The sequence below is a fragment of the Lycorma delicatula genome, chromosome 8, assembly GCF_047948215.1.
Source record: "Lycorma delicatula isolate Av1 chromosome 8, ASM4794821v1, whole genome shotgun sequence".
Taxonomy (NCBI): Eukaryota; Metazoa; Arthropoda; class Insecta; order Hemiptera; family Fulgoridae; genus Lycorma; species Lycorma delicatula.
This window is the reverse complement of record NC_134462.1, coordinates 104851197-104864329: the sequence shown is the minus strand read 5'-3', so window position 1 is coordinate 104864329 and position 13133 is coordinate 104851197. Positions and strand designations below refer to the sequence as shown.

Below are 13133 nucleotides of genomic sequence, written 5' to 3'. Positions count from 1 at the left end.
AATATAGTACACTAGGACTTAAGGGTTTTTCTGTTTGTCCTGAATAATTCCATTGGGTGGTAAGGACATCTAAATTTAGTTAGTAATCCAGGACAACCTCCTTTAAAAATAATAAAACTAGAGTAAACATCTTATAAAACTTGGCGATTGCCTTTGTGGCATATAATCAATTGAACCATACTGTAATGTCATTATTTTCTTTAACTGCTTTATAGTTTGTTTCATTTAACCTTTAAAAAGACGTAAAACAATTTACGATAAATATGTAAAGAAGATAATAATGACAAACTCCAGTTACATAATGAATTGCAATCATACTGCTTCAACAAGACATCTGGCATTCCACGAATGCCTTTTTAACTCACAAAACAGTTTCAAATCTACGTCCATCATGCGCCTCAATCATTTTATTATTTCGATATAAAACTGTTATTCTGTTGTACTGACGATTCTAAAGGTACCTAATTTATCGCAAAAACACCTACTAGATTCCAGAATTAGATTTTGTTTTGTTGCAAAACGCCATGGATGTTTTAAAAATTTTTCATTGAAACTGATACTAAGCAGAATAATAAATAAGGATTACATGATCAACATGGTAGAATATCACATTTTATCGATAATTTCTACTTCCTTGTACAAAGTAAAGGAAGTATTATGATCGCGAAAAATTTCAGTTTTCAGATTTTAACGGAAATATCCATTTTGACCATCCCAGAATCCATTTACACTAGTTTCGGCGTGACGCCTGTACGTACGTATGTATGTGATTCGCATAACTCAAAAACGATTGGTCGTAGGAGAATGAAATTTGTGATTTAGAACTGTTGTAACATCTAATTGTGCACCTTTCCTTTTGATTGCAAAATATTTGGATTCTGAACTTTAACTGCAGTAATAAGCCCTCATTGAGAGCTTTTAACGATATATTATAAGTGGTACTTATTTTCATTGGTTCCCGAATTATAGTCAAATAAACTTTTAATTAATGAAATATATGGATCTTACAATGCAAAGGCGCATAGATTCGAATTCGACGTCATCTCCTTTTATTAACATTTTTTTTTTAATTTAAATAATATGTTGATTAAATTTTTCTGATTTATTTATGACTCAATAACACGATTAAGTCCGCCATCAAGTTATATAGCCTTTAGTACGTATAATATTAAAAATTGTATTTTTTTTTTAAGTTTAATGTATGAAACGAAAATGAAAACGTGTACAATAAGAATCCTAAAGGAAAAAACCAATTTATCAAAGAATACCGATGGGATTAGCTCTTGGTGTTGGGAGACATCCTTAAGATAGCTACAGCGAAGCTATAGTTATATATAAGGGAAAGTATGGTGATCGTTTAAAATTGGGCATATCCGATTTTCACCGAATCATGACGAATTGTCCCATAAGGACTCCAGAAAACCGAAAAATGGCATCAAAATTTCCGTGACAAAATGTGCGTACGTATGTATGTCGGAGTGTAAATTGTAAATATGTATCCATAACTACTTGACATATTTGGAGTCCGTATAACGGACCAAAAAATCCGTGTAACGGTAAAGTCCTACACCTGTGTTATCAGCTTTTTTATCTACCGTTATTTAATGGGGTAGTTGATTTTCTTCATTATCCTTAATTCTTTCTTTCCTATAGATTCATTCCAGAGCAATTCTGAAAATTCCGAGTCCATCGAAACCAGTTCATTCTTTGTGTTCTGGTGAAAGGACGGTTTCCTGCTCACTAGATCAAAAAGTATTTCGTATCCGGTGGCTGCACATTAAGAGTGTTTGTCGGTTATAAAAAAGAATTTGTTAAAAATTGTATCTATTATCGGGTATTTTAGTGTGTATTAAATTAGTTTTCAATGTATTAAAATCAGTGTTTTCAGTGGTAATTTACTGTATAATTTTTTTTTCAGAGGAGTGCGATACAGCTCTTGGTATGGAATCTGGTAGTATACCTGATATTGCTGTTACAGCCAGTTCATCGTATGTGCCTAATGTGGGGCCTCAAAATGGACGGTAAGTGACCATTTTTGTTTTTAATTAAATCTAATTTATCCATTACGAAATTTTAGTTAATAGATTTTTTAATTACGTATGTGAAAATATTTATGTACATATAAGTTTAAAATTAATTTAATTTTATAACGGTAACTAATTCTTTTTTAAGCATAAATATACTTCATTTGCAGCTAAATAATTGCTGTAAAACCATAGAAGAGGATTAAAATTTTTTATCGTTATTATTTATTTATAAAAATTAAAATCGAAAGGAGGAAGTGTAAGGAGAAGACCAATTTGGTTTCAGGAAAAGTATAGGGACAAGGGAAGCAATTTTAGGTCTCAGATTAATAGTAGAAGGAAGATTAAAGAAAAACAAACCAACATACTTGGCGTTTATAGACCTAGAAAAGGCATTCGATAACGTAGACTGGAATAAAATGTTCAGCATTTAAAAAAAATTAGGGTTCAAATACAGAGATAGAAGAACAATTGCTAACATGTACAGGAACCAAACAGCAACAGTAACAATCGAAGAACATAAGAAAGAAGCAGTAATAAGAAAGGGAGTCCGACAAGGATGTTCCCTATCTCCGTTACTTTTTAATCTTTACATGGAACTAGCAGTTAATGATGTTAAAGAACAATTTAGATTCGGAGTAACAGTACAAGGTGAAAAGATAAAGATGCTACGATTTGCTGATATAGTAATTCTAGCCGAGAGCAAAAAGGATTTAGAAGAAACAATGAACGGCATAGATGAAGTCCTACGCAAGAACTATCGCATGAAAATAAACAAGAAGAAAACAAAAGTAATGAAATGTAGTAGAAATAACAAAGATGGACCACTGAATGTGGAAACAGGAGGAGAAAAGATTATGGCGGTAGAAGAATTTTGTTATTTGGGAGGTAGAATTACTAAAGATGGACGAAGCAGGAGCGAGATAAAATGCCGGATAGCACAAGCTAAACGAGCCTTCAGTAAGAAATATAATTTGTTTACATCAAAAATTAATTTAAATGACAGGAAAAGATTTTTGAAAGTATATGTTTGGAGTGTCGCTTTATATGGAAGTGAAACTTGGACAATCGGAGTATCTGAGAAGAAAAGATTAGAAGCTTTTGAAATGCGGTGCTATAGGAGAATGTTAAAAATCAGATGGGTGGATAAAGTGACAAACGAAGAGGTATTGCGGCAAATAGATGAAGAAAGAAGCATTTGGAAAAATATAGTTAAAAGAAGAGACAGACTTATAGGCCACATACTAAGGCATCCTGGAATAGTCGCTTTAATATTGGAAGGACAGGTAGAAGGGAAAAATTGTGTAGGCAGGCCACGTTTGGAATATGTAATACAAATTGTTAGGGATGTAGGATGTAGAGGGTATACTGAAATGAAACGACTAGCACTAGATAGGGAATCTTGGAGAGCTGCATCAAACCAGTCAAATGACTGAAGACAAAAAAAAAAAAATAATCGAAAGGAACAAATGTTAAAAAAATATTTACTATTAACTTTTGATAAAAACGTCGAAACCAGTTAAACATTTCAGTACCTTCTTATTCCTATCTTTGCGTGATATTTAAATAAATTTTTAAATTTAAATAAAAATGTATTAATTTTTAGATATGTGTCAAAATTAATTTTAATCGATTTGTATAGGCAGGCAAGAGCGATCGTGTTTTTATATTCGGTTACTGCCCAAGTTTTTGAAATAATTAATTCGCTTAAAGCTTGTGAGTTGGACTACAACATGGATATTTTTTTACCATGTAAAAAGTGGCAGGAATTCGATCTCGGAAAATTCCGGTTGAAAGGTGGAGACGCTATTACTACACTACTATGATTTACCTTCTTTATACCTTAAATATTTTAATAATTTAAATCATTCATTCTGTTACGGTTAAGATCAGAGATGTTTCTATTTTAGGGATAAAATTTTTATAAAAATCTTTCCCTTATTTAATTGATTGGAAGATAAATTAAAATTCACGGAGTTATTGCTCGTCAATTTTTAAAAAGTGAAAACACATAGATGCATAGTAGTTCTTCCCAAAGTGTGTGAAGTAGTGTTGGTATTGCCAGTAATACAATGGAGGGGTTAGTTTGCCGGTATTGGACGTTATAATGAGAAACAGTTGCTGGTCCAGCAAACTATCCCCATCCTGCACATTGACTGAACTTTCTAAACTTTGACGTAATATAAAAAATTGTCAATCGTCACCGTTATTGTCATTGATGCGTAAAGAATTGTTAATTAGGAAATAATTTCTAATAAACTGTATCGAATTATAGTAGGTATCGTTTGGTTTATTAGTTTTTATGATAGATGGATTCATTGTGTAAATTTTAGGTTCAGGTACTAGTAAATCGTTCTCCCTTTAATTGCATATAAATTAACCCATTATCGGCGTATTCTCTGTACGGTTTTTTTTTAAAATAATTGTAAAATGTAATTAGTTATAATATTTCAAGTTATAAAAATTGAAGATTCCTTCTGAATTGTGTTAGAAAAGCTTGAAGGCCCTGATAAGTATTAGATTCTCAGGTTGGAATTCATAACATACGTCAGATAGAAAAAAAACCATAGATTAGGTTCTTAGGCAGAATTACGCCTGTCAATTTCAAAAATTCTAAGGACCTCTAAAGATTCTCAAATCCCAACGAAAAGGGTAGTGACAAAGAGTCGAAACGAGTGGATTAACCGGAAAAGAAGATAGCAAACCTATTTCGCGGAGTAGTACTGTCCTCTAGGCAATAAAAATTCGCTCAAGACTAGCTCAGAAAATTGAAAGATTATTACCAAGTATAGGGAAAGCACGCTCCTTTTAATTGATTTTTTGTCGATTAGCAGGCACAAACAACCTTAAAAGAAAAGGCTATAGATATTTTATTTAAGAAACTACTAGCCGGTCAGGGCTCGCATCGCTCGTCCTTACCGTCTAGCCAGACGGCTGGATACCTGCTGTGTTCGTTATTCTTATAGTTGTGAGAATAATAATGATAAACAACCGGTTAAACCCTAAAAAGCTCTCTTTCCTCCAACGTTTCCTTCGTTCTTGACGTAGAAGCTCTGATACCCCGTCATACCCTTCCAAGGGAGCTACGGCCTCAATCTATGGCTTAAACCTTCTCTAAGATAATACGAATGAATCCTGAAAATGTGAAAGCAATCGGTTGGTTGGTTCTTGCGTGATGCTCTGGTACTCCCGTCGATTATTTGGAAAACTTTTAAATGGCACTTTGGTGCAAAGTATGTGTAAGTATGTTTGTGTTGTATGGTAGCCATTATGTATATGTATATATATTAGATTTATTTACATTTTTGCGTCCAAGAATGAATGAAATATACTGAAAGCATGAAATTGAATGAAAAGGGGCACAAAAATGTGTTGCAAATGGCTGGCTTATTTTGTTTTTATAAATGATTTGATCTAGTGTACAACCTCCAAATAAAATTCGAATTTTTCTAACTTTTATTCAACTTCTCTTACACTATTTTGTCATTATTAAATACTCTAAAAGTTTTGTTTAAACGTTTTCAGTGTTTACTGCCCACGTAACAAAGTTATTATACGACAAATATAAAAGACAGGGTTTTTTGTTCCAGTTTTTTTTATTTTAATCCCAGATTTCTCAAAAATACTGAATATACGGTTTTTTGTCTATTTTGTTCGATTTTTCAGCTCAAAAATCCTAAGAAATCATTATCATTTATCCTGAAATCATTATCCTATCAAATCTTCTATCCTGCTCCTTAATTAACGTCCTAAAAATTTCAGTACGACCTCATTTCACCGGGGTAGTTGAATTCGAAGCGAAATATTTCACGAGCCATAACTCGCATTTAAAGCGTTTTAGGACATATCTTTATATGAACTTTTCCCATTATTTTCACTAGTAAATAGGTTATGAAAATCCCGGGGTAACTTCTGATACAACCTGTATTCGTATGTATATAAATTGTTCTTTTTTTTATAAAATCTAAAAATTAAAATAACGTAAAAAAACGGAATTTTCTGTGATTATTGATTATGGCAGGTTTATCCGGTGTTAAAAATAATCTTATTTATCACTAGTATTGCAATAATTTTTTTCTAAGGATACCGGATATTAGATGATTGATAACTGTCGATGACTTCCACTATATCCTCATTTATTATTTTGACGTTGACATGTAATAATCTATATTAGACTATCAGTTATACATTTAAATAAGCAATGCTATTATATTGGTATTATTTTGATAAAATGGACTTACTGATAACTAATTATTTCAAAAATATACATAAATACATATATACAGAATATTCAAGTCTATAAATAATAGTTTATTGGCAAACACTTACTTAATTATTTACTGGTGTTAAAAATGATGTCCATCCACTTCTATGCACTTGTCAACACGTTTAACCATGTTTCTGGCTACTCTTGTTAGCTGTACTCTGTCTATTTCCTGGATAGCATTGTTTATGGTTGTCTTCAATTCCTGCAGGATTTGTGTATTGCTCCTATAAACAATCTCTTTCAAGTTATTCCACAGAAAGAAGTTTTGACTAGTCAGATCAGTGCATCTTGGTGTCCACAATTCTTTAAAATGATCTTTCCGTCGAAAAATTCGTGTAACATCTCAATAGTAGAGCAAACTGTTTGGCAAATGGCGCTGTACTGTTGCAACTAGCGGTCACGCTCATCCTCTTGCAGTTAGGGTATGAACTCTTTATTAATTACTTGATAGACGACAGCACGCATAATTTTTAAAATGAAGCAAGGGTGCTATTATTCGTCGCCTTGAAACCGCACACCATACGTCTATTTTTTTTTAAATATAGGAGAGATTAAAAGAAAATGTGCGGGTTTTCAGTACCCGAGGTCCGGTAATTTTGGCTATTAACATACCCATCAAGATGAAACCACGATTCATCTGTAAAAAATACTTGAACTAAAATGTCAATATTGCCTCTAATGGAGTTCCTAATCTATTGACAGTAGTAAATCCTTTTAGCATAATCAGCATTATTTAGTTCATGGAAAATCTGCATTAGATAACATTTCAGCATTCTCTTCACTGCAGTGTGCCTGAATCTAGTGAAATGTTCTTTTGTTGACTAAGTCTTTGCAAAGATTTATGAGATCTTGTAACTGACGCTTTAATGTACTGCACGAACGAGCATGGTTAAAACTGACCTGTATCGGACACGTTTCTGGTGTAACACCGAACCTGTTTCACAAAATTTTTTTTATTAACTTCTGAAAAACACTTTTCACTGGTACTTTCATTTCAAATCTCTACCTGAATTTTCGCCGACACAAAACATGAGATTTCGTCTCTAAATAAGCTTCCATCACGAATACCCGGTTTTCAACAGTTAACCGTATTTTAACAAACTACAACACACAAATACGCAACCAAAGTTCCAAAACAATGCTCGATTCAGACTGGCAATACTCAAATGTATAGGCAGTACAGTGCTCCTAACTCCTGCTCCAATCTCACATTGGAGATTTTACCCATCTCACATTAATATATATATTTAGTATAAATTAGTGAGTGATGGGGCCTCTTTTAAGTTAACACCTTGTATTTACACACACACACACACACGCGCGCGCGCGCGCGCACTCACACGCACACACACACACACACACACATATATATATATATATACATACACACACACACATATATATATATACATACACACATACATATACATACATACATACATACATACATACATACATACATACATACATACATACATACATACATACATATATACATACATACATATATACATACATACATACATACATACATACATACATACATACATACATACATACATACATACACACACATACACACATACACACATACACACATACATACATACATACATACATACATACATACATACATACATACATATATACATATATACATACATACATACATACATACATACATACATACATACACACACACGCGCGCGCGCGCGCATGTTTCATTTTAATCGTTCCAGGCGATTTTCTCGTAATCTACGCCGATACAAAAAATGACCTAAACAAAAACTACTCAGATTGGAGGGGTACACATCATTGTGCCCTTTTTTTTATCTTGACCATTATTTCAAGGTTAATTTGATATTTTATTTTCAAATGGATTGGCTATTTTTGACTTCACAAGTGAAAAGAGCAGAACATTTTACATTGAAATATGTGAACATATATATGACCTTGGACCTATTTTGAAGGTCATATGGCTAACCATAAGAGATAGTGTTATACGATAGTGTAAAGTCACTTTTATGCTCTTTCCCGTAGTTTGTGAGATAAATGGCCTGAAATAAATATTCCAGGAATATTGTGTGACCTTCAAAATCGGTGTAACTCTTATAGTACTATCTCCGTATAACATGATAACCCGTACAACACAATCTCTGATGGTTAGCCGTATGACCTTCAAATAAGGTCCAAGGTCATGTGTGTGACCACATATTTCAATATTAAATTTTATGCTCTCTTCATTGGTGGGGTCAAAAATAGGTCATTCCATTGACTTAAAATAACGGTCAAGGTTAAGTCCAAGGTCACAATGAGGTGTCCCCGTCCAATCTGAGTAACTTTTGTTTAGGTCATTTTTTTGTGCGTAGTTTACCAGAAAATCGCCCAGGGTGGGATTAAAATGAAACACCTGTATATACATACACAACATATGTTTATTTATAAAAATAACAACCCACTTTTAAGATTGTATTTAAATTAAAATTAAGTTCAAATACAAAGTTAAAATAGGCTTAAAAAAGCATTTAAAGAAGTATCATAAATTATTTTTTAAATTTTTGTTATTTTAAGTTCTCCCAAGTTAATTTATAATACTGGTTAATAATATAACAAACTAATATTCTGTTTTTGGTCATAAATTTGGTTTAGGTTTTTAAAATTTGAAACCTTACGAAGATGTTAGTTTTATAGAAAAGTTACCTGACCGTTCATTGTCGGATTCTACAAATTAAAAGATATTGTCCTTTCGTTTTTCTTCTGTTCTGCGGTTTTTTTTATTTTAAAGAAAAGCATTTTAGCTAATTAAATGTGTTTTAATAAAACTGACAATTGTAGAGATAAAAATGATTATAAAGTTGAAATTTTTAGTTGTATTTACGCCTACTTTTTTATTTATTTATCTTTTTTTTGTAATAAAAGGGCAGGGCATCAACAGCTATGTTTATTAGTTTGTCGGAGATTGGTAGCATATAAACAAATGCCATGCCTGACCGGCATTCAAACCCGGGACCTTAGCAAGAAATGCCGAGATTGCTACATACTCAGCCACAGAGGTTGGCTGTTACATCTTGTACATGTATTCTACTTAATGTGGGTTTTTAGTTTTATAAAATGTGACTAATCTTTCGAAATCCTCCACCTATAAGGACAAAAAATTGTTTAAAAAAATCGCAAAACAAAATATCTGCGTCTAACTAAAGATATGTAAAAGAAAGAAGAGGAAATACATAAAGAGATGTTACCCAGCTTGAGCTGGGTAACATCTTAGTATTTAATATTTTTCCGGCATGAGACCACTACAAATCAAGCGATCCAGGGGATTCCATGCAGGCAAACGACAAATATTAAATGGTAAGGATAGGAATGTAACACCATTCTTAAATTATTAAAAAAATTTGATGTAATAACAGCAGGCTACGACGTTCCAAAACAAAATGACAGCCATTCAGTGTTTTTCACAGCTAGTTTCAAAATAAGCTTGCAGAAACTTTTAAATAATTGTTCAATTGTGAAAGGGTAAAAAAAATAAAATAAAATTTAACAAATCTTCTCTCTCAAAATGATATAATTTTTGGTTTTAGATCATCACCCCTCGCAAGTCATCATAAGTAGCTAAAATGTTATTAGATAGAATGGATTTATGAGGCATCATTTTAAAGGAGATTATTAAACTTCCGGATGAGACGTTCCTGAACAAAATAACGGCCATTTAATATGTTTCACACCTAATTTCAAAAGCGGCCAGCAGAATATCTCAATATGCCTTGTCTCATATCCAAAAATAGGGAGATTTTTCTTGTAGGAACGTTTGATAATTTAATTTTTCTATTTTTAACAGTCGAAAAACGTTTTTAAGGATTGCCTACTATAACACTCTACAGCATTGTCCACAAATTATGTCGCTTCATTTACATTCTAGATCGGTTAGATAGTTTTTTGTATAAAAATTATATGTTTTTGAAATAATGAAAATTAAATATAAAATTATATCTTTGCAAAATAATAATAAGATTTTTCTTATATTTACATTTATAAAATATTAATATTAAAAATTAAATTTTAAATATCAGAAAGAGGTGACGATACAAAGTTCGTTGGATTGTTTATTTCTAACAAGAGCAAGTCTGATTTATCCTCTTCTCTATTATCTTGTTGAATAAATATATACTACACTGAAAATTAATTCAGAAATTGATATCTCTGGTATATGGAAGTTTTAACATTATTATTATACCAACTAATGAAAGTTTTAATACTATTATAAGTTATAATACTAGTATCGTTATTTCTTTACTGATGAGTTTAAAACTTAATAACTCGCTTCATAATGATGGTAAAATATGTGTAACATTATTTTATCTAGTAATTACTTTTTTTTAATGTATTAAATTTTCAAAAAATGTAAAACCGCTTTTACAGATTTTTTGTAAAATGAAATGAAAAACTCCCGAAAAAGTAAAAACAATACTTTTTTAATTTTTCTTTAACTTTTTAAATTTGAAAAGATTTTAAATTAAGAGCAAGTTTGCTCTTTGTAAGATAAGTTTTTCTTAAGAGCTAGAAAGAGTTAAAAATTTAGAGAAGAATTAATATGTAGATGTATGTATGTATGACGTTTCGGAATGTGTTTGCCAAATTTAAAGGATCGATTCAGGACATCAAAATAAACAAAAAAAGTTCTATATGGATAAATAGACTAGAGTGCCTCATTTTTCATATATCCACCATTTTATATTTTTCCACAATAAACTTTATCATAAGAATGGAGTGAGATATTTTAATGAAATTGAAACTCTTTTAAAAAATCTGATTTGAACACCACATGACACCTATTAAATTACATATAAACATATTTTAAATTGAAAAGGACATAAGATTTTACTTCATTAATAACTTCTGATATTTTATCATTTTTTAAATTTTTTTATTGTTATTATTGAATTATTATTTATCGTAATTTTTTTTACAATCGGAGGTTAATAATTATTAATAAATTGATAAATTTAAATTAAAAAAAATGTTAAAAAAAGGAGAAAAGATCTGATTCGAACAGATGTGCCTTGTAAGATCCAAATATTTCATTAATTAAAATTTGATTGGGCTATAACTCTGGAACCAATGAAAATAAGTACCACCTATATATCCTTGATACATCCTTGAAAAGCTCTAAATGAGGGCTTATTACTGTAGTTAAGAAAAAGTCCATAATCTATATTTTTTGGAGTTTGGGCTTTTTTGGACACTTTTGATTCAGTCGATTGCAATCAAAAGGGGAGGTGCACGACTAGATGTTACAGCAGTCCTAAATACAAAATTTTAACATCCTACGGCTAATCGGTTTTGAGTTATTGAGAGATACATATATACAAACGTACGTAAAGACTTTACGCCGAAACTAGTCAAAATGGATTCAGGAATGGTCAAAATGGATATTTCTGTTGAAATCTGAAAACCGAAATTTTTCGCGATCGCAATACTTCATTTACTTCGTACAACGAAGTAAGAATAAATAAATTTGAAATTTGGAATTTTATCTTTAAAAATTCTAAATTGGTGGCCATTTAAATACGTAATCTGATAATTTTGTGCCTGTTTTAAGCGTAATTTTAGCGATAACATTTAACAATCTCAGTCATATCTGTGTTTAGCAGCTGATTTGAAATAAAGATGCGTCATTTTGCTCACAATAAAAGGCATAACATCGTTAAAAAAAAAAATGTTATTCGATAAAATTAATATATAGGAAGCTATTAATAATTAAAACATTTTAATGGCCACTATTTTTTTTTATTTTTAAAGGCAAGATTTTCAAACTTATTTATTTTATAGACGATGTTGTTGGATATATTTAAATTAAATTTCAGTAAAATATCTTAATCTGTTCTATATAATTTTACTGATATGTATATTAATATATTTTCAAAGATATTATTTTTATTGAAAAACGTAATTTCAACGATGATGGAATTGTGGCGATGGATGATCCTGGGAATCCTCTTTGTTTCCTGTCCCTGATGACTACTACTGTCTGACTGAGAGATGATAAGTCTGAGAGAATCTGTCTAAGAGAGAGAATAAGTTAGATAAGTAAGACAGTCTACAAGTAAAATTTGTCATAAGATATAGACTAGCAAACAGTGAGTTTGCTAGTCTATATAATTGTTTTTATATTCTATTCTTCCTGTTGCCAGAAACAAGACAAGTTCCTGTCAACCGCTCTGTTTATATACTCTCGGGATCCTGATGTCATATAAAATGTTCTCGAAACAAATAATTTAATAATTCATTTATAACGTCAAACCTTCGGATCAAATTTAAACATGATTATTTCCTAATTACTTTATTCCACCATATTTTTACATCAAATCTCTTTATTATTTAATATTAATTGTGTCAGGATTAATGTTAATTATTACAAAATATCAAAAATAAATTAGTGATAGCTTTGATTCCATTTAATTAAGACTAATTAATGCCTTCGTCTTAGGCGTAACGTCTTAATAGAGGTTAAAAACAATGTTTTTTTCTCTTTCAGTTTTTTATTGTAATAAGGATAAAAAATAGAAAGCACAAAAGATAATTGAGTTTTATAATATGTATACTTGAGATAAAAAACTAATTTTGTGACCGGTTTCAGGCAGTTTTGGGCTACTATATATTTTCATACACAATGGAAATATACAATGCGGCACACGAAGATATATAACATTTGATTTAGTATCACTCGCCCATTCCCTCACTAATTTTATTGAAACTGTACAGATCTTTTAAACTACGGTTCTAAAAATGTTCTGTGAAAAATTCCAAACTTCTAAAATCTATAGAACCACATTTTTTATTCA

At 31.0% G+C, this 13133-nt stretch overlaps 1 protein-coding gene across 1 annotated transcript in view; it reads left to right on the top strand.

Moving 5' to 3' along the window:
* The window catches only part of LOC142329279 (discoidin domain-containing receptor 2-like), a 708527-nt gene that overhangs the window by 339640 nt on the left and 355754 nt on the right, over positions 1-13133 (top strand). The window contains exon 3 of the mRNA XM_075373718.1: positions 1919-2021. Coding sequence (XP_075229833.1) covers positions 1919-2021 — 103 coding nt within the window. The remainder of the gene's footprint in view (positions 1-1918; positions 2022-13133) is intronic.